Here is a 27,865-nt window from a genome sequence, read left to right as displayed (position 1 = left end):
ATCATTTAATCTTCCAGGACCTGCCTTCTCCCTACAGAAGGGATAATGCCACCTGTCCTGCCCATTGGACAGGGCTGTCATCACAGTGAAATGAGATCACCTGTGTGCGGGTCCTGTGTCAACTCTGCTCTGCAAACAGGCTCTACACACAGTACAATACAGAACGACGTTCGGGACCAAACATTTCAGCTTTCCACATGGTAAATTTCCTTTCTTCCTGGCTTGGAAGAATGCTCATAGAAATCCCAGTGACAACAAAAACAGTGCTTCCCGTCTGACTCAGGCTCGCACAGTGTCGATGCGATTATCTCCGACCAGCCACCGGCTTAATCAAATACTTGATGTTGCTAAGAAAATATTGCTTCTAGTTAAACAATCTCTTCCCTCTAGACAGGCTAGAGACTAACAATTCAGGGGTAGATTTAAGTGGCTAGGGAGATGGCTTGGTGCGTAAGGTGCCCACCATACAGGCACAAGGACCTGTGTTATATCCCCGACATGCACATAAAATAATGGTGTGGCAGCTCTGTCACCCCACCACTGTGCGGGGCGGGGCTTGTATGGCGACCAGAAGGCCTCAGGAGATCACTGGCCGGCGATTCTGGCTTAATTGCTGATATCCAGATACGATGAGAGACACTGTCTCAAAAGAAAAGGTAGACAGCAACAGAGTAAAACACTCAGCATTGGCCTCTGGCCTGCACACGCACACATATATACATGCACATGCATGAATACGTGCACACGCATATGGAAATTTAAGTGAATATAATATCTCCACTAATTCTTCCCTTCTGGGGACTGGACAACAGGCATAATGAATAAGGCAGACACTGGCCAGACATTGCTATTCACAGACTTCCCCTAGGGTCAGCCAGCAGGTGCAAGGAATCAGCCGTCATGATTAGCAGCCCCTTCAATGTCACGCGATGTCACGCCGAGGCAGGCAATGAGGCTCACAGTGGAAAATGCTCGGCCTGCTGCCATTTTTCAAGAGCTGCTTTTTGCACGCTCACTTGGTCCTGGGCTCCTGGCACAGAGGGAACCCAGAGGAGGAATTTCAGTGGTGAAGAAATGCTTCCTTCTGTATTCACCGTCACAAGCTGGTTTTCTGAGGTCCAGACCTAATCCACGCTGGATCTCGAAGTACCTGAGGCTTTCTGGACATTTCTGCAGCCACAAGCTGCCTGAGAGTTGTCACATCTACTTCGCAGGGGGGAGCTGTCCCGGACACAGAGGAGACACCACTGAAAATGGATGCTGACACAAGGTGTCATTTTGCTGACTCAAGACTGTGATCCAATGAGTGATCCAAGTGATCCTAACTTGGTCGGGACTAACATTTCAGTCTTAGTAAGGGAGAATAAGTGGAAACCAGAGGTATCCCACGTAGACATACAGGGCAGGTCATCAGTCTCATGAAGCCTGTGTACCTGCACACTGATGAACCACATGAAGACTAGGAAAATGGTGAAGGACATTAATTCAGACACAAGTTAAACATCAGAACATACCTGACTGACAATCAAAATTTTGGTGACTGAGAACCAAATATTCATGCCACAGTTCCATTCTAGAAGATTCTTCCCTCTTCTAAAATGAGCATTTATTTCTGGGGCGGGCGGGGAGGGGGGAGACAGCTTAATTTACAGAAACCAGTAAAAAACAAACAAACAAACAAAAAAACTTCTAGCCATATTTTTGTTCAGGGTATTAGTGGTTGAAACAAGAACACAAGCAGCAGTGTTTCTCCAGGAAGTGGTGCCGGCATTCCCTGACTATAGTGACTTAATAAACCAACACAGGTATCAGACAGTGAAATGTGACCAAGATCAGATGATCTGAAGGAATACTCAGGTCAAGACATCTCCTCAGACACTCCAAAACACTCCAGCCTCATGACCAAAGAGGTATACAAAACAGGAATACCATCTCAAATCGACTTACAAGTCAGACAGACAGAATTCTCAGATGGGGCAACATTCAGGCAAACACGCTAAGGAAGCTAATAAAGAAAGAAAGAAGAAACCATTTCAACCATCTTTTTATACTAGGAGTAGACTGTGTTAACTAACTAAGCAATATAATTGCTTTAAAGTAGAAACCTAATCTCTTTCTCCAGGAAATCAGAGCTCTGTACTTTCTATTGCCGGGAGCAGGGTGGGAGATTATGTAAATAAGAAACCATCAGGCAAGGTGAGCCCAGCAACCAAACCAAGCTCCAGCCATACATAACCAGCCGTGAAGGTGAACTTGCCAACTGTACTGTAGGCTTTGTAAAAGGATCCCCGGGCAATCAAGACTAACGCAATACTCAACCTGTGTTCGGGAAGGACTCCAGCTTATCTCAAAATGCACCCCAGGAACACTGGAAACCCAGTTTCTGCCCGAGCCAAGGAGTTTCTTGTTACAATGAGAGAGAATCTCAGGGGGACAGAGGCGAGGGACTAGACAGAAACCAAATGATACAGTTTACAGAAATCTCAGTTGCTTGCGGTTGTTACCTTAAGCTGTCCCTCAGGAAGGACGGACCATCGAACTCACACCTGCTGGCTTCCTTGCACAACTAGAATTTGTTAACCAGTGACCGACTGAAGTCTTAATCTCCCTCCGTATTCTTTTCAACCTCTTTAAGAAATGTTAAGCTGTGGCTTAAAACGCATCTAAAACAATTAGTCATGCAGGAAGCAAACCGAGTCATCAGAGATGGGCACCTCTACTCACAGTCCATTCCTTCAACTTTATGACCATCCTTCCCCATTATCGTCCACTCGTTGCGCCTCTCAGTGTAGTCTTTTTCAAAACTGAGAGGGCAGCAGGAAAATGGCAAGGGGGACTCCCACCCTCCTGAGTGCCTCCTGTAGGAAAACTCCAAGGGACACGCCACTCCGGGTAACCTCCCAATTCAAGGCATTCTTGTCCTGCCCCTGGAATAGGCTTGCTCCTGAGTGTGGCTTTCTCAGAAGCAAGCAAGAGCAGCTTTTAAAACACAAGGCCCCACTATCTGCCATTCACAGGACCATGAGGGTAAGTGGTGGGAACTTACCCTCACAACCCAACTGGGAAATGGAACTAACAAACCCCTAGTTCTACGGAAGACAGCTTTCACCAGGACCCCTCTGCTGCACTAGACGGGCGTTCACCACATACCAGCCATGTTTAAACATTCAAGTGTGACTGGGCAAGAGCCAAATAACTGTTTGCTTACCGCCCATCATAACTAGTCAGTTGTCAGATAGCCATGAAATGACTGGGACTGTTCTGCCAATGCCGAGTTTGATGGCACGGAGGAGAAGAGTGGTATGGAGTGTCCAGGTCTGACCAGAGACATCACATAGCCAGCTCCAGGTTTCTCCAGCCTCAATCCAGGCGTATACATGTGTGCAAGCAGTAGGGGAGCTGGTTATTAAAGCATTTTTCCAATCCAATGCAATAAGGCAGTGATTGCCACAAATGTCACCTGACGTGGAATTCCCCTCTGTATGCTGTGAGTATGTTTTGTTACCATTGGTTAATAAAGAAGCTGCTTTGGCCTATGGCAGGGCAGAATAGAGCTAGGCGGGAAAACTAAACTGAATGCAGGGAGAAAGAAGGCGGAGTCAGGGAGACGTCATGTAGCTGCTGAAGGAGAAAAATGCCGAAAACCTTACCGGTAGGCCACAGCCTCATGATGATATCCAGATTAACAGAAATGGGTTAATTTAAGATGTAAGAACTAGCTGGGAATACAACTAAGCCATTGACTAAACAGGGTTGTAATTAATATAGTTTTGTGTGATTATTATTCAGGTCTGGGCGGCCAAGAAACTAAAGAGCAGCCTCCATCTACAGTCACCTTTAATGAGAAAGAGTTGAAACCTAAGGCAACAACCAACTGCCTTTCATACAACTAAAAGGCATTTAAAAGTATTTTTAAAAACTCAGGTGTCACTACCTCCAGGAACATATCACTATAAATCTATGAGGAACCCTAATAAAGACAGTCTAACTGGGAAACCTGTAGTTCTGTAACTGTTTTCTCTGTGTGAGTATTTAAAAGTCTCAGCCGGTTCTTTGTCTCTTTTCATGACATAGTTCCCAAACAGCCTGTTTCTAATCCTGTTCCATTTAGCCAGCCACACCCCCATGGTCTACTGATCCCATATTCCCACCATGCCTGTGCACTGACGTACTGTAGCACAAATAGTAAAAACCCAGAGGCAGATATTGGGGTTCAAGTTGAAGATTAGAAAAACAACACAGCCAACCACTAGAGAGACCTTTTACCTTTACCAAATCTTCAGACAGAAAGGGAGATCCTGCAATGTTCTCCACTAATCTCAGATTTTACACTCCACTGAGCTCCTTCCTCTTTATATTCCTCTCTCCACCCAGCCATATCCTGTCTCCACCTCCCTACTGCTGGGATTAAAGACATGTGATCCCAAGTGCTGGGGCCACCTTTGTGTGAGCTCTGTTTCTCTTTTAGACAGATTCAATCTTGTGTAGCCCAGGATGGCTTTGAACTCACAGAGAACCGTCTGCCCCTGTCTCTGAGTCCTAGGATTAAAGGTGTGTGCTACTCCCCGGCCTACATGCCTGACTAGTATGGCTGCTCTGCTCTCTGATCTTCAGGCAAGCTTTATTTATTAAAGCACAAATAATACACCACTATAATGTACAAAGTCAATGACACAGGGTAAGACACAGATGAAACTTCGAAGAGGTAGGAAGCACATCCCCCCAAAACCAAACTACTGAGTCCATGACCCCAAAACATCCATGGTTACTGCCAACTTCACTTCTCTGTCTGAATAAATGTCCCGACAAATTTCTTTCTAATGATCTGACCCTTTTCTGATTATCAAATCAGTTGTTACTTTTAATGACCATCTGTGACACTTGGGCAATATATCTTTTAAACGAGTTAACTCACATAGAGTGTTGTTAGGTAGTGTTTAGCCTGATAAATTCTCACCAGATAGCTGCTAAGGCTAATAACTAGGCGTGAACTGACCGATGCAGACACGGCTTTCAATTTAATATTTTACTTATCTCAGGATTTGACCAAAATACTGAAGTATAGATTCTTTGAAGGGCTACGTAAAGGAAGACATAGCTGACACCTGGTTATACAACCACTCCAAACATACTATTTCTACACTGAAACTTCTGGCAAAGTATGTTCTAACTCACTTCACTGTTGAGAGTGAAAAGATACAATCCAACTGCCAGTACCATTAAATACAGCCACATCCAATCTCTAAGGCAGCGGGTCTCAACCCATGGGTTGTGTGGGTTGTGACCCCTTTGGGGGGTCGAATGACCTTTTCACAGGGGTCACAAATCATATGTCCCACATAGCAGATATTTATATTATAATTCACAACAGGATTAAAATTACAGTGATGAGGTGACAATGAAATAAATTTATGGTTGGTGGTCACACAACATGAGGAACTGTATTAAAGGGTCGTAGCATTAGGAAGGATGAGAACCTCTGCTCTAGGGTAATGCGGTATCTAAAATTCATTCACATTTTCATTCAAAAAAAAAAACCATACCTGCTACTGATCTATAAACAGATAGTATACCATTCATCATGAAGAGTTCATGTGACTTGTCCCCAATTATACAATTAGCAAGTGACACAAACAAATGTCCAGAGGTTCTGGGAAGCCACCAACCTTAGTTACTTCTTCAGTTTAAAAAAAAAAAAATGAACAGCTACTAAGAAGTATCAGGCTACCAAGCTGAGAAAACTGAATACCTACTAAGTATCAGGCTACCAAGCTGAGACACATCTCTCCTGTTTGGGAGGCTAAATTCTACTTGGAGGAGATAGTTAACACTGAACAAAAACACATAAAATACATAATATTTTAGACGGTGGTGAGTGTTTTCAAGGTGGGAAGAGACAGGAGACATAACGGTTAGGAGGAGTGCCTACTGTGACCATCTCAAGCATCTAAAGATGGAGCTGACTGCTGAGTGAGGACTGACAAGTGACAGGGAAGGAGAAGCAGGTGCAAAGCTGCTCTAGAAAAGGGGAGGCCAAATGCCACTGCGTACAGTAAACAGTGAGAAGCTTAGTGTCCGAGCAGAGAAGGGGGGGCTCAGTGACAAGCAGGAAACACATGGCATGGGTCTTAGAGAATGCATCAAAGACACAGACATTAAACTGTCTGAGAAGGAAAACTACCAAGGGGTTCCCGGTCGGGACTTGCACTGGATTGGATTACTTGGAATTACTGATGCTATGGGAGAATAAGCCCCGCCTTCACCCTAGTGGAAAGCAAAGGGGAAATGGTTCAGAGTAGACCACCATAACACCATGCAGCCCTTCCTTACCTCAAGCCTCATCTCTGTGCACTAAAGTCAACGTCGCTCATCAGTCAAAACAATCAGATGTTTCTACAAAATACCTGATGCGTTCATAGCCTAAGAGCAGCAACGGCAAACAGCAGCCTGCTGTCCGTTCTGTTTCCGCAAAGCCAACCTTGGCTTCTGTTGCACTCTGAGTTCAGCTACTAAACACAGAGCTACTTCTAACCTGCTGGTGCTTCAGCCAAAGTCTCAAGCGCGCAGGGTCTGGCTTATGCAAACAGCACTGTCATAGAATCCAAATAGGTTACAGTTCCCCCATTTAGCCATAGTTTACTAAGCAACCAGCTTTGTGGGGAGGGAGGAGGGAAAAATTTCTGTCCTCAAAGACTTGGCTGTCAAGTTCAAGACTCAGACAAATAAGTATACCCCGCTGTATGATGAAGGCAATTACAGGGGATGAGGAAGGCACAGAAATAGCAGGAAAGGAAGTAATCAGCTGGGCCTGGAGGGGATTAGGGAAGACTACCCAGAGTTTAACAGTGAGTTTGGAAGGTTAAATAGGAAGTCGACAGGCACGGGAGGAGCCTGTGGCATTCTGGGAATGGGAAGAGGAAGTAATGCAATAGAACTCCTGGATCTGAGAGCGAGCAGTAAGCTTATACCTAGTCCCGATGTAAGAGTTAGGGCACACACATGTGGGAGCACAGAGGTTCTGCGCTATGAAGCAAGAAGATCGCTTTCTATAGGCAGTGGTGAGCCCCAAAGGCTTAATCCGAGTAAATACGCGTTTTAGAAAAATCCCTCTGGAAGTAGTGTGGGCTCAAGGATGCATCCAAACGGAATGAGGGTAGAGAACAGGGGCGAGGAGAGAGGCCTGGGAAAGGACAGAAGATGTAGCTAGATCAGGACAGGTAGGGTGACTGCAAGCACAACAGACCCTTAGGAGGTAAAACTAGTAAGACCGTACTGAGCTGAAGTATTTGATAGAAAATACAGTCATTGAAAAAAAATCCACTCGCAGGCATGGTGGTTTACATCTTTACCTTTAATCCCAGCACTTGAGAGGCAGAGGCCGGCAGATCTCTATGAGTTCCAGACAGCCTGGTCTACACAATGAGTCTCCAGGACAGTGATCAGCCTGGTCTATACAGTGAGTTTCAGGACAGCCAGAGCTACATTATAAGACCCTGTCTCAAGAAAAAAGAAAAGAAAAACAACAAAAACCCTTTAGTTTGATGAAAAATATTATAGTCAAAGGAAACCCTTAGAATTACATAGAAACACAGTGTATTCTAAAACAATAAGAAACAATACCGAATACTTATAACTAATAGGATTTCTCAAAAAAAAAAAAAAAACTATTTGTTTAAAAACAAAACTTTCAAAAGCTGGGTTTTAGAATTGGATACACCTTTAATCTTGGCACTCCAGAAGGAGGGGAACAAGGTCAGCCATCTAGTTTATATAGCAAGTTCTAGGCCAGCCTGGGCTACCTAGTAGGAACCTGTCTCATGATAGATAGATAGATAGATAGATAGATAGATAGATAGATAGATAGATAGATAGATAGATAGATCCATTTCAAAGGTCTTTCTTCATTTAGTAAAGACATTTCAACAACAGAAGAAAAGCAAAATTATTCACTTTCAACTGAAGTCCTGGCAAAAAGCTCCCTTTTTTGAATACTAACACACTTCCAGTCATTTGAGGAAGTCTCCAATTCTCAAACAAGCCCACAAACTTTTTAAAGTTAATGAATTGAAGGGAGGATATTAGACCAAGAACATTATTTCAACAAAACTGCCACAATTTAATGACCAAAAAGTGTCTTTTTGTTTTGTTTTGTTTTTTGGTTTTTTTTTTTTTTTTGGCTATAAAGCAAGGTAGTAAAGCAACAGAGGCTGCCAACCTCAAAGTAAAAAGAAATAATCAAAGGTCAATAAAGGGCAGTCTTAGTGGACCAGAGAAAATACCAAGTGGCTGTCTCTGTCTCTTCCACAGAATGCCAGCTTCAGTGGGAATTTAAGAAGGACAACAAGCCATCATGCTCTGAGGCCATCTGTCTTGGTGCTTCTGTTAAGATAAAAATCCATTTAACCACCTTCCTGATAAACAGGGTTACCCTCAGAATAAGTAATGCTTGCTTAGTTCAAAGCACAGATTTGCAATGTCCCTTTAACAATATTTGCCAGTACCTTTTAGGCTTCCTTAATGTCTGTGCTCTTCTCAAGTCTCACAATTTTAAAGGTGTTTTACTATTTTTTTTTAAACAGAACCCAGATAACATTATATAAATAGGAACTTGAACTTGCTGCATTGGGTCTTGGCAAGCCATTTTTCTCCATTATGGTATCTAGTCATTACTAATCCAATTATGGCCAGTGGGGCTGATCTCTGCAACTCTCTGCTGAGGAGGGTTACTGGGATGCAGTAACACATCGCTCCTACATGCAATTTACATACAGCTCCTACACTCGAGAACTGACGACCTAGGGTACAAATTGTTCCTTATCCCTGGTGTCCACAAAGGCTGCCCTCTGGTTTGTGGGGGGGGGGGGAGTATAAAACAGGAGGTGCCAAGGACTGAATCCAGGACTTCACTTCTGTGAGGCACTCTACAGGAGCTGTATCCCTAGTCTCATGTTTGAAGTTACAGGCTGGTTGGTGGAGAGACACTGAAATATAGACAAATCAGATTCGGTCATGGTACTAAGTTCAGATGATGATAAAATCCACAGGGAATAATACAAATGTTATTTAAAACAAGGGTTATCCTCTCTATTGGTAGACCTGTCAATTCCAGGGTCATCAATCATGCCTCTACCCATCCAAAAGAGAACTGGGTGAAGCGAAATGTGCTCTGCCCAATGAGAAGACACCCCCATGGCCTCCATTGTTACCCCACCTCTTTTATTCTATTGCAGTGAGCAGGAAAGGGGAAGCATAGGACAAATACAGGTCATTAGCTTTCCTTGAGAAGCTTCAGTGGCAGTGGTGAGGAATCACTAATTAAACGCTGATTAATTCCATGCTAACAGCCAGAAGAACACAGAAAACACGAAAAGGTCTCCGACAAAAATCCCTTGTCCCGGCCTTCTCTAACCTTCACACTGTACTTTTCCACAGTTTTTTTTTAATTGCCCCTCAGACAGCTCCCTGTGCTTTTCCACAGAAGCATACACTCCCCAGAACTTAGTAAGCAAGGTTCCTCCCACCAGCCTTCCTCCCCATCACCGCTAAGAAAGCTACACCCAAGGCCCCGTGCCACCACACTCCCCGCTTTCTCCTGAGTCAGTGCCTCTCATAGCTTCACGTTCTGGCTTCTACAGTTAATGAAGTTGAAGCAGGGTCTGCTGAAGTGGCTCACATCACGTCTAGAACAAAAGAACTGATCACCGTGCTAAGCACTCGCTCTCAGCTCCCTGAACACAAATGTCGGCACGAGAGCCTTCTAACTCCTTATGTGCTGTGACAAGATAAGTCCACGTGCTCGCTCGCTGGTGACGGCTCTGAGCCTATTTATCTGAATCTTCTGGTAGCGTCTCTACTACTCAATCATACGTCTCTAGGCAAAGGAGAGACCTGCACGTGAGTGCAGATGGCCTCTAAGTGTCAGATCCCCTAGAGCTGTAATGACAGGCAGTTGTGAGCCACCTGACCTGGGTCATGGGAATGGAATTCGGGCCCTTTGCAAGAGCAGCAGGGACTCTTAACCTCTGAGCTCTTTCTCCAGTTCCTACTTCGGGCAACATTCAATACACGGATACACAGGGAAAAGTCATGGAGCAGAAAGATGCCTGTTGGTCACCTCTAACATTACGAAAAGAATCCACAAAAATCTGAAGCGATCGTTTTACCTTAGTTTCTGGGGTGTAAATAACAAAATCAAAAGCTAAGGCACTGATAGTCATCTTCAAAAGTAACCATGTAAAGCCAGGCAGTGGTGATGTCCATCTTTAATCCCAGCACTCAGGAGGCAGAGGCGGGCAGATCTCTGTGAGGCTGTGGCCACCCCAGTTTACAAAATGAGTACCAGAACAGCCAAGGCTATGTAGAAAGACCCTGTCTCAAGAAACATATAAGGAAATAAATAAACTCCCCTCAAAAGTAATCATGTAAACACTGGCACTGTAACTGTTACTCCTTGGCCTGGAGATTCACCATGGCGAGGCCTTCTACTTTGCAGAAGGAATGGATGTGTTCTACAGCCTACTATTCACCAAGGCTCCGACGGGCTGGCTGTGCTGTAAGGTGTTACCTGGCGACAGAGGGCAGGAACAACAGTCTGGCCTTGAAGCAGCTGGGAGCAAGCCTGCAGAGGCCTTGGCAGAACCAGCCTCCCCACACCCCACAGAATGCAAGGAAGATTGACTTTCTGGGTAACCACTGCCCACCCTGCCTGCCAGGACTGAAGGTAGTGGGGGAGGGGAGGACGGAAGTTTGTCAAAAGCATATATGAATCCAAAGACTTGTTTACATTCTAGGAGTTAGATACAGGAGACGCCCCCTATGCCCATCAGATCAGTAGGTCTTAGGTGTTTTTTTATATGTAACCCAATCTTAATATGGCCACTGGGCACCCTCTGCGGTGACTGGAAACCCCTGCTATATGTTCATGCCCATCAGAAGAAAGCCCAAAGCCTTGCCCGATTTGCCTTAAAGAAGGTCCCTCTTCTGATCTGCTAATGTAAACAAATGTCACTTCTACATCTCTGCAAGGGGAAGAATTACGAGGAATAAAGCCCAACTGTTAGTACATGCTCCTGAGACAGTGTGTCAAGGAAGAGAGCCAATTTTCTTTTGCAAGCTAAATATGGAAACAGAATGTAAGTCTACGATTTGTAATATACAGGCAGCGTTTAACAGACTTCCCTGCACCCTATATGTCCAAATGATAATATTTATTCTGGGCCGATTATTTCTAAGAAGCTACAAATGTACACGCTGTGGTGGACCCTGTTTACACGAAGGAAGCGACAGTGCCCTCTGTGACATGAAGGAATAAAAGGCAAGGAGTTTTGTGTTGGAAATATACAAGTCTTCCCTTCCTTCAGAACTTGCCACCCCCACCCCCCCCACCCCCCGTTCTTCACAACGACTTCTTTATACTCTACAAGTCAAGTGTACAGTATTCGCTTCGGTTTCCAAATCAACGCAATGCATACAAATTCCATCTCTCTCTCTCTCTCCCTTTAATGCTAATCTGGATGAACCACGGACACTGGAAATACTAAAGCCACATGCTCACACGTACACCGTCTTCAACAGAAACTTGGCAGCAGTTAGTTTGAAGCAAAATAAGTCCTGAGAAGCAACTTTGGCACAGGCCAGAGGAGTCAAAAGTGCACTCCCTCGCAACCACAGCCCTTTGGGGTCCACCCTGCAAGCATGTTTGGTTCAAACACGATGGGCCAGCCACTTACCAAACCACAGCTTATTCCTGATTTAGAGAAGCAGCTCCCAGACTTAAACTAGACAGTTGCAGCCAGAAGAGAAATGCCTGTTTCGACACTGGCAATTGCACAGGGTGGACTCAAAACTTGGGTATGAAAACTCAGGATGGGGGACCACTGATGACCACCTCTTTAACGCAATAAGCAACCGACGTCTTAATGAATAGTAACCAGTCCTTCCTCTGACACCGCCAAGTTCAACAGACAGACAGAAGCAGGTTAACACCACTGTCCCTATAGAAGAGCTGTGTTTAATTCCCAGAGCACTCAGAATGATCATGGACCCAGGTTAGTTAACTCACATTTCTGCAGTTTGGATTCCCAGAAGAGGGGCAAGAATGGGTCCCTGAGAGGTTCTAGCAAGGTTTCTCTTGGCAGAGAGAGAACACAGTAAACAAGTCCCACACAGTCCTAGCAATGTCTGGACCGGGCTCCTTTGTAACACACAGGAGTGCTTCCCTGCTGGACTTTGAACAACACCCAACGTAGAGACCATCACAGAGAGAAATAATCCAGGTCTTACAGCCTGTATCCTAATAGAGAGATGTCAGGAATTCTATACAGAAAACAGGGGGAAGGATTATGAAATACCAGAATGCGCCCTGAGTTCCTTGCCTTCCAGGAGTGGGGGGTGGTGTCTAACATGCTAATCCTGAGAAGAGACACTAACATTGGTCTGAAAGGGACTCCCCTGTGTGTCCGTGTCCCTCCACATCACACTCAGCACCTGTCTAATTCAAGCACTAATTCATCTTCTCAGAAGACAGCTGCCAAAAGACCATCCACAGACACCCAAGTTTTCTCAAAGCGGTTGCAGAACAGGAGCTCATAACTGGCCCAGGACTGTCAGGCTAGAAGATCCCATCCGGAGTGATGTCTTCTCGCTCACTCTACCCAAGTCACAGGACAACACAGACTGGGGAGGGAAGGGAGAGCGCCCACAGTAAACAACAGCCATTTAACCTTCTCTGGAGGCTACATTCACAAGGCGAATCTTGTTGAGGGAGTTTTTATTTTAGACATATAAACAAATGAACGATGCCGAATTCTGAATTCAAACACAAAAACAAACAAGAAACTCCTAATTGGGGGGGGGGGCATGACAAGAAATCATTGATAGGAACAAAGAAGTCTATAGAAGAAAAAAATTTAAAGATGTTTAAATTTAAAATAACAACAGCAGAAACCAAGTCACCTTTTCTGGTTCTGTATATCCAATTCTCATCTGCTTCCACCTGCTGCCCACAAACAGACAGCTCTCCGTCACTGCGAAACAGCCTCTTTGTCTGCCTGGACAGGGAGGAGAAATTTATCCAACTCACAGCGCGTGAGAGAGAGCCTGGGTTTGCCTTGAGTCTGAAGGAACCTGAGGCGCCTTCCTTTTTCATCTTCTTACGCATCAAAATCCTCCAGAGACAAAGGGTAGCCCAACAAACAAAAAGCTGGCTTTTTAGAATTGGCCCGGGTCCTTGAAAGGAGCCTGCCCCTTCCCACTTATCCAGACAACGCTGAGAGTCGGGCTGGCATTGTGCTTCTGTGTGCCCAATTAAAAGAAAAAGGAAAATGAAGGATTAAAAATATATTTTTTAAAAATGGTTTACTCTAGCCACATTGCAGCACCAATTTCTGGAGAGAGGTCCACAGGCAAAAATTAAAAATAAAGAGAAGTACAAGCTTTTTAAAAAAGAAACGCTGTGGTCATTTAAGACACACTTGCCAAGACTTTGCAAAGAAGAGCCAAGGTACCCCGACACTTGGTTGTTCGGCTAGCATCCCTAAATGTAATCCTACGCCTCTCCAGGGCATCCTTCCTTTTGAAGGCAGAAAGCCAGCTTCTGGTGGAGGAGCTAACTCCCCACCCGGCAGAAAAAGATCCAGAATCAGGCAGGTCCCCAGTTTAAAGTTCACCCACACAGGTTACTTGGGAGAAATCAAAGGGTTCGGCTCTGTCGTCTCGGCACAGGGCAGAATCATAAACCGCCCACTTGCCCTCCTTCCCGTCTGGGAAGCGCTCCTAGCCGCAGGACTCCACAAACAATAAAACAGGCTGCGTGGCTATCGCTTGGATTACAGAGTAAGCACTCCTGCGAAAGATGATAGGCTTGCCCAGGACTGAAGGCACCTCATTGGCGACAGAGAGCCCCGCCCCTCCACAGACCACACTTCAGTGGTAGCTCAAACTTCTGAACTCCTGCAAAGCAATGGGAATGCAAGCCTGTGAGGAACGTAGTCGCCTGCAGATCACAAAAAGAACTGGACTGCCAATCATTGGACCCACTTGTCTGAAAAGGTGTGTTCACCAGAAGCCCTTTTCGAGTCCGCCAGCGTTCCTGGTGGGGGGTTAGGAATGCCATTCTCAAGGATAAGGTAAGCGGTTTCACTTCCTGCTTCCAGCCAAGGTGAGAAGCAGCCACGTGTGCACCTGTCCCTGCTTCCCCTCCTGCCAACCGTAGGCAAAATGTGTGGCACAGCACCCCTCTTCAGCCTAGCCCCAGGACCTTCCAATGGCCACCCTATCAGAGAGAAACCTATTTGAAAACAATGCTCGAGCAATTGATTGGTTGCCAGCTAAATCAAAGCGCCTAGAAGCTACCTTGCAATGCACTGGAGTGTACATAACCCCTCCCCTAGGTCCCTGTGATGCCTTGGTCCTGAACATCAGCATTCCCTGCCCCAGAGCGATGCTCAGAGTGTGGCAGACAGCAACAAGCAGAGAATTAGTCATATCAACACTAACAAGTTCACTGAAAATAAACCGACTAAAAGTTCTAAAAGCAGCCGGGTGGTGGTGGCGCCAGAGGCAGCACCTGCTTTGATCCAAGCACTGAGGCAGAAGCAGAGGGATCTCTGAGTTTGAGGCCAGCCTGATCAACAGAGTAAGTACTAAGACAGCCATGGATACACAGGGAAGCTCTGTCTGGACAAACAAACCAAAAGTTCTAAAAAGCAAACTTTGCATGACAAAGTCTATTCCAACTCTCCAAGGCTACAAAAGAGGTTCTCTTCCAGCATAGCAGGACAGGGATGTTCAGCGAAGAAGTTACAGCGCGAAGTGTCCCTAGGGCAGTCACTTCTCGTGCTATACCAGAGGAAGACACTGGGACTGAAAAGCCAAGTGACAGAACAGCCTAGTTGGCACTGATGAGGAGTTCAAAGCTAGTAGGATTCTCAAGAGATCCTTTAGCTTAAACCCCTCAAGTGACAGACAGGGAAACTGAGGCATAGAAGCACATGCCTGGCAGAGCAGTGGTGAAGGATGTGGAGTGAGTTATAGCAAACATCACTGGGTCAGAGATTCACCCTACCGGGTGTACTGGGTCTGCTTCAGCTCTTAGTTTGCAATGATCTATCTATCTATGCTGACCATTATCACCAGTGCAAAGACAATGAATGACACCATCAGACGCAGTGGTGTGTACACCCATCCTCCTGGTATTGAAGAGGTAGAGGCAAGAGGACCAAGAGCTCAAGGCCCTCCTCCTCTAAATGTAAAGCAAACAGCCCGGGCTACATGATATCCTGCCTCCGGAAAACAAGAAGCGAAAAGAATTAAAAATATAAAATAAGGAATCTTTAAAAGCACTATAGAAAAGTGCATGCGCCCTCAGTGCTGTTCAGCATCACAGAGTTTCGCAGGACTCCTGCCCTCTAAGAACCTGTGGACCCCAAACATTGAGCACAGATCTCTCTAACTTGCTGTCCACACCTTAGGGTTGTAATGTACAGCTATCTAAGCTTTGTAATAAACCCCTTGCTATTCCCTGCACCAAAGGTACAGCTGGGTTCTCTTCTGCAGGCCTCTTCGAGCACGGGCACAGTCTCGGTGCACCCAAGCCAGTACTCAGGGCCTGCTCCTCACGTATCCCCAGTCTCGCACACGTCCAGCAAGAACCTAACGCAGGGGCAGAAAGAAAACTCACTTCAAGCCACCAAGAATGATAATTGGCCTATTTAGAGCCAAGACTCAAGACTTGCTCTTAAAGTCACATATTTATATGGGCCGAAGTTATTTGTAAAATATAATTTTATCCTAGATGTAGGTAAACGAAGAAACTGGATTTAGAGATACTGTTCCACCAAACCACACAACAGGACTGATAAACCAATCCTCTGTGTACTATCTAGGCTACGGTCTAGATCAGCAATTCTTAACCTGTGGGTTGTGACCCCTTTGGGGTCACATATCAGATATTTACATTATGATTCATAACAGTAGCAAAATTACAGTTGTGAAGTAGTCAGGAAATAATTTTAGAGTGTGTGTGGGGGGGGGTGCAGTCACCGGAACATGAGGAAATGTAGTCAAGGGTCACAGCATTAGGAAGGTTGAGAACTGCTGGCCTCCATGATTGCATATTTGCTAATACAAAGAAAGCCACATACTTCAAGTGAGTTTACTATGGGGTCAAACTTGCTGTTTGGCCAATGCAACACTTCTAGTCAGCCCTGAAGGACTCGGTTTTATTCATGGGCCATGTGGGCTCCAGAAGAGCGTAAGTGGGCTTGCCTCAGCTACTACGTTCATTCAAACTGCATTCACTGAGCAACTGTACAGACACACACCTTAACCAATGGGCTCTCAGCCAGGGCTGTGGAGCCGGTGTGCTCCCAAGAAATGCTGTACTCTTCACAAAATTGCTACTGGGGAGCAGTATGAGCTTTAGAGTATTGACAGTTTTCTCAAATAACTTCAGTCATCTTCAAAAATCTCAAAATGTCATAATTTAACCATCCCTCCCTCCCCCCGAAAGCTACAAGAACACACCCTTCTTGGATCTTGTCAACGGACCTGCTAAGGAAATGTGATCCTGCTCCTCACTGTGATGGGTTTTCCCCTGTCCCCTCCTGCCATCAGGCTGTCACACTGAAACTTCTGCTGCAATCCCCTGTGCCAATCCCGCTCCCTCCTACCATGCGGCATGGCTCTGCTTCAAGCAGAGAGAGCAGATAAACAAGCTTGCTGAAATTACATGTTTAGCGGGATGGAGCCTGTGCGGCCTCGCAGAATGAAATGCGTGGCTTTAATACAAAGGCTTTGTCACAGCTGCCTCCCACTAGTAACCTTGTCCTTTACTTGTGTGACTGCAGCCCAAGGGTCAGAAGGGCTGGATGATGACTTCAGGATGGATTTGTGTCAGGGTGATGGCTGCCTGCCCCTTTTGTATTAAGCCTTGGCCCTTTGGGGTCACTTACCAATAACTACTACCAACATTAGAAGAAAATGCATTACTTTAGGAATAAGTTAAATAATAAATTAATTAAAAGTTGTCTATAAAAAGTGAGAGGCACTGAAATATGTGATTAGGGAAAGTTCTAGAACCATCTTCCTGAGTCAGTGCCCATGAATTAGAAGAGATTTGCTTTCTACCCAAGTCAGCGGGTAGATTGGATACACTGAGAAACCTTGCGTGTTGTACCAGCATCCTTAAAACCAAGAGTAGTCAAGTCAAAGTTTTCCCTCTAACAAAAACTGTTAAACATGACAGGATATACGAGGAGACAAGCCCCTCCACCAATCAGGCGTGAAATTACTCCACTTGCCATCTGTGTAGAATGCCAGCCAAGAGCAGGGATTCGTTTCAAATGCTGTGAGTTCTTTTGGCCTCTACACCCTCAAACGAGCGAGAGCTGTGACTTCTAATTTCCATGTGTACCTCTTCTGCTCTTTCAAAGGAAGAAGGGAAGAGAGAAGAGGAGAGGCCAATAGAGAACTGTGAGGGGCTGCTGAGTGGGTGGCCTGGTCACCCTGAGGGGTAACGGGGGAGCCAAAGTGAAGACTTCTGAACAGAGACAAAGGGGGTGGGGGCAGAAGGCACACACAGCTATTGGCAGCTTGGACTGGGGGAGGGGGAAAGCAGTGCAATGTGGCCCTTATCACATTACCATCCAAATCTCCCAGACAACCCTCAGGGACTTTTTACTTCTGGGACAGGGTGCAGTCGGTTTCCCAACTGTCACTTCTTATGAATAATTTAAGGGCAGAGTTAAGTGGAAATCTTTCTATGTAATTTCTACACACTAATAATTAAAAGTCTCTCTCTCCCCATACAAAAGTAAATGGTGTGAGATAGTTACTGCTTGTCTTATTTGGGGTGTGGGGAGGTTGTTTTGCTGCTCGGTGTTTGGTTGAGGCAGGGTTCCAAGTTGTTCAGGTTGGGTTCAGACTCCCTATGAAGCCAAGATTGACCTTGAACTTCTGATCCTCCTGTCTGGACCTCCCAGGCTCTGAGTTAGCCCAAGTTATTTGTATCTAAGAAACAAAACAAAACAATCGCCACAAAAGCAAGGCCATGATACTCCTATAACCACAACCAAATTCTCCTCGGTACACTAAAATCTCAGCTACCATTGCACCAATGTTCAACAGGAAGAAATATTAGCTCAGGGCATGGGGAGGGGGTGGTACGTGTCTGTAATCCCAAAGCTTGGAAGACACAGGCAAGGTGGATCAGAAGATCAAGGCCATCCCTGGTGGTGGAAGGCGCTTGAGACAAGCCTTGGTTACAGGAGAAGCTATCTTAAAAACGTGAAGTGTCTGGCATGGGCCTGTACATTGGTAAGGCTGACGTTTCGGGGAGCGAGGCAGGATGATCATGACTTCTGTGTCAACTTGGGCTGAAAGGTCTGGCTTTTTGTCCTTTGTCCCTCTCCATGAATGAGTAATATTGTTCTCCTCAGATGACAAGACTGAACACACGCATTTGTCTACCGTTACACATCAGTGAGTCGGAGAAGGCCTCCATGAAGATCTGACACCCCACGCCTTAGCCCCCGAGGGATCACTTGATATGGGCGCAATATGGCAGCAGCAGTACCCTGGGTCCCCTGAGGTGAGGCACACAGCGAGGAATATCGCCAGCAGCAGTACACAGAACAATGGTGCCAGAGCACAGAGACCATCGGAAGCTGTGGAGCAGCCAATGGCCCAAAAGTAGAGGTCTGCACCCACTTTAACCCCCATCTAAGGGGTTCAGGTCAGAAAATTCCCTAAAACTGAGGATCAACACTGCGACCTTTCATATACAAGAGGAGCAAGGGTAAAAACCCTGAAAAGAAGCACCAAGCAATCTTGGAAAATCTTGACATTGTGGCTGTTGACAACTTTCTGGTGGCCTCTGCATTAACTGCTATGGTTATTAATGTTTCCTCAATCAGGCTTGTTAAACACATAAATCCCAGGGGATCTTATTAAAACACGGAATCTGATTCAGATCTGAGGAAGGGCCCGAAATTCTGAACTCCAGAAGCAGTCAGCTGATAGCGGTGCATGGTTCACCTCTGAGCCAACGTGTCCCCCAGGACAGGGATTCCCCGCGAAGGAGTGAACAAACGGAGCCATCCATTCATTTCCCTGTACAGCTTTTCTTTTGAGCTTATGGTTCAAGATAAGCACATAACTAGACCTTCTTCAAGATGATCATTCCCTTACCACCAAATCCCCCAAATCAAAATTGAAGCTGATAATAGAAACGTAATCTAAATTAAGGAGCGACTAACAAAATCTCACCGCTCACTCAGTCATATGGCTTCGTTTTAGGAAAGACTCCTTGCCCTTCTTAATTTGTCCAGACATTAATACTTGCTCTCGTCTCCCAGAATGCCATAATCTCAGTGATCCACCCCACTGTTGCAGTGAACAGTAAATCAGAATCAGAGGAACAGCCCCTCGTCCTCCATGGTTCTCCAGAGAGATGAGCTGGGTAGGGCCCTGAGGCCCTGTCAGGTGAACCTAACCGGTCAGAAGCAGTGGAAAGACATTTTGGTTTTCATCATTTTTTTTCCTGGTAGATGTTCATGACAAAAATGTTTTCAGTCAACCCAGGCGACCTCCCAAAGCATTAGTTCCATTTTGCTCTAGGTTCCCAACTACACTCAGCTTGCCTTACACCGCACACTGGGGCGAGCTGGTTTTTTTCCCAGGCTTGTTTTCAAGCCAACCAGCTTTCACTACATTGCCAGTCCAAGTCAGAAGCCCACGCCCATCTGAACACCAGCAGCAGCGATTCTAGCCAGCTAGCTGAGCCTTTGAACAATGCCCGTTAACAGAACTGGGTACAAAGTTCTTAAAATGCTTTGGATCCGTGTCACTCGGAACCCAGATTCTTGTCAAGGGTCATGATCACAGCATTTTAGAGACTGAGGCAGAAAGACCTGGAACATGAGGCCAGCCTGAGCTACACAGTGAGACATTGACTCAAAACACAAATGAAAAGAACCTAAATTCAAGTTCATCCCCAAATAAGTAAATATAAGTAAATACAAATATCTATGTGTACAGGGTGGGAGGGAGAGGACAGCTGCCTAGGCCTCAGCTTCTATCAGTTTGCGAGTCATCTTCAAACAGGATAGTAGCCCAGATAAAGGAATCGGTTCAAATATGTATTGATCCCCTCCTAGGAACTCAGCCAGGCTGTAAAATACAAAAGATAGGTGCTAGCTCAGAAGGAAAATAATGTTTATTGTAGGTCACAAATATCCAGTTACTTGTAACATAACAGCAAAAGAGATTGAAAAGACGGCAGTGTCGTGAGTCAGGGCTCACGTTTAGTTACTGTGATGAGAAATACTTCAGGCTGAGATTCTCAGGATCAGAGAAATTTGATCCATGGGTGCTGTCTTGGTAAAGCGACTCTCTGAGGTGGGAGTTGAGGCATGGAGGAAGCCTGGATTTGCAATATTTGCCAGTTCTCCGGGTGTAAGGACTCCCACCAAGGCCAGTTTCAAGTTGGCAGTAATTTACAACCAGCTGCTTAAAACCCTGAAAATCCAAGAACTGGCTATCACGCCATTGGATTCTGCCAGCATATACTTTATCACAAGCGGTGCCGCGATAGAACATAAACAATTGGACCAGAGCTCATTTTGTTGTAGTATAGGTAGGAGGCAGCGCCTGCGTGACCTCATATGCGGAGAGGGTATGCATCCGTGATTGGATTATGTAACTCCCGTTCCAGAGGCTCCAACTCTTTCCTCTGGCCTCTGCAGGTACCTGTATGCAATGCTACACATATATACACCCAGGCACACATACATACCCATGAAATAAATGAAGCAAATAAAGAGTTAATTAAAACAAATCTTGAGATGAGGCTATTAAGGGTTCTCTAGGAAGAGTGCTTAATGAGATCTCAGGCATCCTTTCCACGTAAGAGAGGGAGATAAGGACTGAAGAGGAAGAGGCAGGTGAAGGCGAGGATGGAGAGTGAGATGAAGGGAATCCCTTCTGGCTGCTGGGCCAGGGAGCTGGAGCTTGCTGGAGTTTGCTGGAGGCAATACAGAAAGCACAGTCCTCAGATCTCCAGGACTAGCAGTGAGGACAGGGCTGTGTGTTAAGCCAAGTGTGAGGAAGAAGCATACAGTGACATCAGAGAGCAATACAAGGAAGTGGGGGGGGGTGTCCAACAACTGTACCGTCTCTACCCATCTCTATACAAAGAAACTGGAATTCTGTTTTGGTTTGTTTTTTGCAGTCTTATACATTCCAAGTTTTCTAATTTCTTTTCAACAATCTACTTCAAGGTATTTGTAAAATGCAAAATCCTTGAGAGAGTTCTCTGAAGCTGGAGTTTTCAACTTTCATTTCAATTCATAAAGTTTGACAAAAAAAAAAATCAAAAGTGCATATACTCAGTGTTCTGAACCCACGTGACACTAAGCTGGTGGCTTACAGTGGGACCGGAAGCACTCACTTTCTGTAGCTTTTTGCTTCTGTTACATATAAATGCCAGGAATACAGGGAGGAAAGCACCTTAAAATGTTTTCAGTTTGAGAGTCTAATAAAAATTCAATGTTTAGTCAATAAAGCCTGCTTTATAGTATTTGTGAGGTAAATCAGGATAATTTTAAAATGCCACATTTTTAGTGCAAATGGTTCTAATTTGAATAGTAATTTATAAATTGAGACTATATAGATGTAATGCAGAAAGTGATCTTTTTAAATGCATTTATTTATCTTAAGGGTATTATTGGTATTTTGCCAGGATGTATATCTATCTGTGCACCAGATGCCTGGAACCTTCGGAGGCGCTGGGACTCAGCTACAGATGTTTGTGGAGCCACATGGGAGTTGAGAACTGAACCTGGATCCTCCAGAAGAGCTCTGATGTAGGAGGGTCGGTCATCTGTCTATGTGTTACTTTCATTGGTTAATAAAGAAACTGCCTTAACCCTTTGATAGGACAGAAAATTAGGTAGGCGGAGTAAACAGAACAGAATGCTGGGAAGAAGAGAAGTGAAGTCAGACGTCATGGAGCCAGCCGCCAGGTCAGACATGCTGAATCTTTCCCAGTAAGCCACCACTTCGTGGTGCTACACAGATTATTAGAAATGGGTTAATCAAGATGTGAGAATTAGCTAATAAGAGGCTGAAACTAATGGGCCAGGCAGTATTTAAATGAATACAGTTTGTGTGTTGTTATTTCGGGTGTAAAGCTAGCTGTGCGGGAGCCGGGCAAGACGAAAAGCAGGCCTGCTCGCCTCATCACTACAGAGTTCTTTAAACCCATGGGCTATTTTTCTAGGCCATAGTAAGAAATCTTATTATTTCAAATTTAATTTCCTATAGCCCACAAAGCCTTTTTCCCTCTGGAAACCACTGTGTTTTGTTTTGTTTTGTTTTGTTTTTTTAAAAAAAATCATCCCTGGAGATCAATGGGGTGACAAATGTTACAGCCAGATCACCCTCATATCAGCCGGGCAGTGGTGGCACATGCCTTTAATCCCAGCACTTGGGAGGTGGTGTAGGAGTTCTGTCTGTTTGTGTGTTGCTTCCATTGGGTAATGAATAAAGAAACTGCCTTGGCCTAGTTGATAGGAGAGAACTTAGGTAGGTGGAGTAGACAGAACTGAACACTGGGAAGAAGTCAGAGTGGCTGAAGCCATGGATCTCCTGCCTGAGAAGGACTCTGGTTAGAATCTGGCCAGTAAGCCACAGTCACTTAGCGATACACATTAATGGAGATGGGTTAAACTAACATGTAAGAGTTAGCCAATAAGAAGTTAGAGCTAATGGGCCAGGCAGTGTTTAAATGAATATTGTTTCTGTGTGATTACTTCGGGTTTAAGCTAGCTGGACAGCAGGGACAAAAAAAGCCCCCCGCCCCCCCTTCCCCCCTCCCGCTCTCCTGCAACAGGGAGGCAGAGGCAGGTGGATCTCAGTAAGTTCGAGTCCAGCCTGGTCTACAAAAGCTAGTTCCAGGACAGGTTCCAAAGCCACAGAGAAACCCTGTCTCAAAAAAACCAATAATAATAATAATAATAATTTAAAAAAATCAATGAGAATTTAAAGTTTGATTTATTTTTTATTTTGTGTGATGTGTATGAATGAATGTTTGCCTGTATGTGTGTGTATACACACACACACACACACACAGGCATCATACCTACATCTGGTTCCTATGGAAACAAGATGAGAGCATCAGAGGTGAGCCTCTATGCATGTGGTACTGAACCCAGGTCCTCTATAAAAATGCAGCAAGTATTTTTAACCACTGATCCATCTCTCCAGCTCGACGAATGGAAATTAAATATACGAACAAACAAACAAATGAGTAAATGAATAAAGATGAGCCTAAGAAAATCAGAAATCATGGCACCAGTGAACATCAGTCATAATGACCAACATCTTCTGGTCATACTGGTCTAAGCCAACCCTTGCTAACACCTTGTCAAGTACAGAGTCAGAATTGAAGAAATCAAGAACTTTCTTGTTCGTCCATGGCCAACGCAAGTACAGTACTGAAATTATGCTCTGAAAAAAAGTCAAACATGAACATTTTCATTAGATGCCCCATAGTAATCAGAGACATTTTAAATTGCCCTTGCTACCGTATCTTTACACAATAAACGTGGTAGACTAGAATATGCCACTTCCAAAATACACCTCTTTGGTATACTTGAGCTGACACAGGAGTCGTTCTGAAAATCAGCCCACTTGTCACCACAATTTGTATCTAGCAAGGAAGTCTACATTTCAGAATGTGTGCCAGGCCAAGAGCTGCTCCAAAAGGCCTTTATATCGAGAGAATGCGTCTATACAACACCACCATACTCGCCAGAATCTCCTCCTGCCCCTCCCAGGAGGAGTACCACCACGCCCCTCCAAAAGCCCCAATGTTCCCTCTCTGCAGCTCTGGTTACCGAAGCTGCCACCATTCGCCACTTCTATGAGTCTCAGTTTATATAGATTCTCTGTGCATAACTAAACGACCTTCCTGCTGCTAACCATGGTGGCCGATCAACTCGATGAGTAGCTCAGCCTCAGAACACAGGAAAATGAAGGGAGGCCCTTTTCTTCCCCCCACATACACATAGCATGAAGAACACAAAAATAACTTCCCGGCTGTGGAACTTGTGGCTTCGATGGCTTTGTTTCGACGTTTTCCTCTTCACAGAACAATTTTTATCGTCACGCACACTGGCAACTTGCCTAACCGGTTTCAAAGATCTCCCAGTGAGAAAGACGATTTAGAAAAGAGGATCCCAATTGATATTGACTACCTCAGTTGTCCCCTTTGCAGCCACAGCGTCTCAGCCTTAAAGTGGTAAACTCGACCCCTGAGCCGAAAACAGAAAGGCCCAGAGAGCACTTAAGACACTCCCAACACTTGCTCCCCATGGTCGAAAATGTAGACCCTAAATTGAGAGAACATCTGTTACTGGATTGCGCTGCTCCCCGGACATGCACTCAAAAAGAATGTGTGTGTTCAAAAAGGAACGTCAGGAGACCATGAGCGGCTTCCACAAAGCAAACACCAGGGTCCTCTCCACTGACGGTGGGTGGGCTGTGTGGAGACGGGCAAGCAAAAGCTAAGGCCAGCCTTACAGTATTCTCCCTGGGTGATTCTCCTCACTAGCCCAGCAATGCTGTCACCTACTGAGACTCAGAAACAAGAACAGCGCTGTCTCCCAAAGCTCCGACGTGAACACATAGCTATGGAGAGTCACAAGGACACCCACATGGGTCTCCTGTCCCTACTGGGACCACTGCGCGCTAGACATCATGGGTCTCATCGCTCCACCATGAGGAAGGCTGATAGGAACCTGCCGGCCCCACAGTGCCCGAGTGCTGGCAAGTTCTTTTCAGCAATAGAGGGTACCAGGCAGCAGGGCATCTCAAAGTGCTCTAAGCAGATATGGTTACTAGACAAAAGATGGTGGCTAAGGCCAGGAGCAGGGCGCACAATTACATCAGGCCTGTTAAAGGGTGGGGATCCGGGTGGACACTAAGTCCTGTCAGCTACTGCCCTTGCCATCTTGCCTAGCTGTTAGAAGACGTATTTCTTCCCCCAAAACCATGTGAAGCAATGAATGGTTTACAGAAAAGTGCAAAATCCTGGAAAATCAATAGAAATTACTACCAAAAAAATTAAAAACTGCAAAGGCCCACCCTGCCTAAACTGAGGAATGCCAGTTTAGCTTTTAGAAAGAAGTATATAAAAAGAGGAGAGTGTGCATCCCTGGGAGCTCGGAATGAGAGGCCAGTCTGGGCCACACAGCTGAATGAGAGTCCGCCTCAAAAAGCAAACAAATATAACTAATACTGACAATAATAGGTACCAGTCCCTCCGGTCCCTCTCGACCTCTGCAAGATACGTGGCATTCTAGGTTACAGTCGCTAAGAAAAACACACCTGGTTCAACATAGGTTCAAAAGGGAAAAGGTAGTGATACCAACCAAATCTTTTGTTCAGCACTGAAACACTGTCGGCACACAGGCAGTCACAGTCAAGTACAGCAGGCATGGCGGATCAGGCCAGATGTCGCTTAAGAAAATGACATTACTCACGAACCACCTAAGTGTCGCTTAAAAATTAATACGTAAGTCTATTATTTGGCCAAAGCCAGATGAGACTTCCTCTACCAAATGAGATTACATCGGAGGCTCGGAAAAGATGAGACTCGAATTTTCCTAACCAGGCTGCAGCCTCTCAGGAGAGAAATCAACAGAGTAATCCAATGTTTATCCGGTAGGCTCCTAAGGGTGGGGGAGGGGTGCGGGCAGAGAGGACGATTGATGGGTGCCCAGGGCAGCAGCAGACCCAATGCCTGATAGTCTGGCACCACTCAAAGACTAGAGACACAGCCGGGCCAGACCTGGCGGAGATGTATCTGTGCCTAGATTCCCAACTGTGTGGAACACTGGAGCCATGTTTGAGGGAGGATTCTTGTCCAGTAGATCGTGCGTGTTTGGAAGCTTTTGTTCTACTCTCGTGTTTTCAGAGCGCTTCTCTTCCTGGGCTGTGTGGAGTATACTCCTCGTGTCTTTAACAGGTTGGGTTTTTGTTGTTGTTGTTGCTGTTGTTTGTTTGCTTCAAGACAGGAGGAGGAGAAGGAGGAGGAGGAAGAGGAGGAGGGAAGAAGAAGAAGAGGAGGAGGAGGAGGAGTAGGGAAGAAGAAGAAGAAGAAGAAGAGGAGGAGGAGGAGGAGTTGGAGGTGGAGGCAGCTTCAACTTCAAAGCTGTGTGTGCCTCACAATTAGAAAGTGAAGCATCCGTGCATTTCAACAGAGCAAGGAATAAAATTCCGCAGAGTTCTACTGCACTTTGGACACAGCATGGATGCCACATAACAGACAGAACAGAAGCTGGAGAGATGGCTCAGTGGTCAAGAGTGCAGGTTGTTCCTCCAGAGGACCCAGGTTTGATTCCCTGACACACAAAGTGGCTCACAGCTGTCAATCACAGCAATTCTGGGGGACTTTCTGGCCTCTGCAGACACCAGGCATGCAACATGGTGCATAGACATTCGTTCATACAGGCAAAATACCCACACACATACGATTAAAAATAAAGCAATACAAAATTAAAAACAAAAATGGGCAGGGCAAAAAAAGACAGGGAGGGGTGGCGTGTGTCTGAGGCAAGCAGATCCATCCCTAGCGTTCACTATCCAGCCAGCTTGGCGATCACACCCATACTACAACTTGGTCGTTGTGACGGAGTCGAGTCTCTCCTATCGTCTCCTGGAAGCATAACCTCTGAGCCTCCCAAGTGGCTGTTCTCTCCATCCTCAGAAATTGCACACAGAGAAGTCCTTGCGTTTGCCTGGTTTCTTAGAATCCAGTCTATGCATCGCCCCCTTCCTGACTCCAACGATGAGCAAATTTTAACTTCACGAGGTCACAATAAACATTCGTTGGCTGACGTGGGAGGGAAGATTTTTAGTATTTTCCTTTCCCCTTTTAGAAACATGCCGGGATAACACAGAGTGGCAGACATCACAAATATTTACATTAGGCAGAAATGGACCTTGATTTCAACATTTATGTTCACGGACAGCCGCAGCTCAGGCAGGCCTCTCCGACGCACAGCAATGGCGCCACCTAGTGTGAGAGGCGTCAACCACACAAAACTCTTGAGAGGCAATCCCTACCCAAAAGAAATCACTGTCATTTTCAGAAGCATCTTTTTGAGAACTTGCAGACTATTAATTAACCAGAGAAACGGGGAAGGGACTATTAGTACCAGATCTCCAAGGAGCAAGATCACTGGAAGATAGTACTACACTGCAGTCTTAAGGTGAATAGATGAAGAAATAAAATCATACAAACTTTCAAATACTATTTAACTTCACTTGATCTTAGCTGTAAAGCCAAGAAGAAATATTTAACTATTTAGCCTTATGTCCAGATAACATTTATTTGGGGCATAATTATTCACATAAGAAATTAAAATAAATTTGTACATAACCTTTAAGGAAACAGCATCACCCACTGATCCAAACGAAGTAAGTTGGGGGTGCAGCACAGTTGCTAGAGTTCTGGCTTGGCATGCACAAAGCCCTGGATTTGGACCGCAGCACAGCATAAACAGGACCAGAAACTAGGCGTAGTGGTGCCTGCATGCAATCCCAACACTGTGGAGGCAGACACAGATCAGAGGCCACGATTGGCTATGCAACAAGTTTGGTGCAGCCCTGGATGTATGAGACAGGGTCTCGAAACTAAATTAGATATTTCAAAGTACCTGTCAATCTAGCCCGACTGAAAGAAAATGATGGGGGGCTGGAGAGATGGCTCAGTGGTTAAGAGCATTGTCTGCTCTTCCAAAGGTCCTGAGTTCAATTCCCAGCAACCACATGGTGGCTCACAACCATCTGTAAAGAGGTC

At 45.4% G+C, this 27,865-nt stretch overlaps 1 protein-coding gene across 3 annotated transcripts in view; it reads right to left on the bottom strand.

Annotated features, from left to right (window-relative positions):
- Nhsl1 (NHS like 1) overlaps positions 1-27,865 on the bottom strand; it is a 221,335-nt gene that overhangs the window by 119,988 nt on the left and 73,482 nt on the right. Inside the window, exon 1 of one of the 3 annotated variants that reach the window (XM_057762280.1) lies at positions 12,955-13,722. The exons of the other annotated variants lie outside the window; for them this stretch is intronic. Within the exon in view, the coding sequence (XP_057618263.1) occupies positions 12,955-13,159 (205 nt within the window). The 5' untranslated portion in view covers positions 13,160-13,722. Of the gene's footprint in view, positions 1-12,954; positions 13,723-27,865 lie in introns of those variants that run through there. 3 annotated transcript variants of the gene reach the window in all.

The sequence above is a fragment of the Chionomys nivalis genome, chromosome 2 (genome assembly GCF_950005125.1).
Source record: "Chionomys nivalis chromosome 2, mChiNiv1.1, whole genome shotgun sequence".
Classification (NCBI taxonomy): domain Eukaryota; kingdom Metazoa; phylum Chordata; class Mammalia; order Rodentia; family Cricetidae; genus Chionomys; species Chionomys nivalis.
Note: the sequence above shows the minus strand (reverse complement) of the source record. Positions and strands in the feature narration are given on the sequence as shown.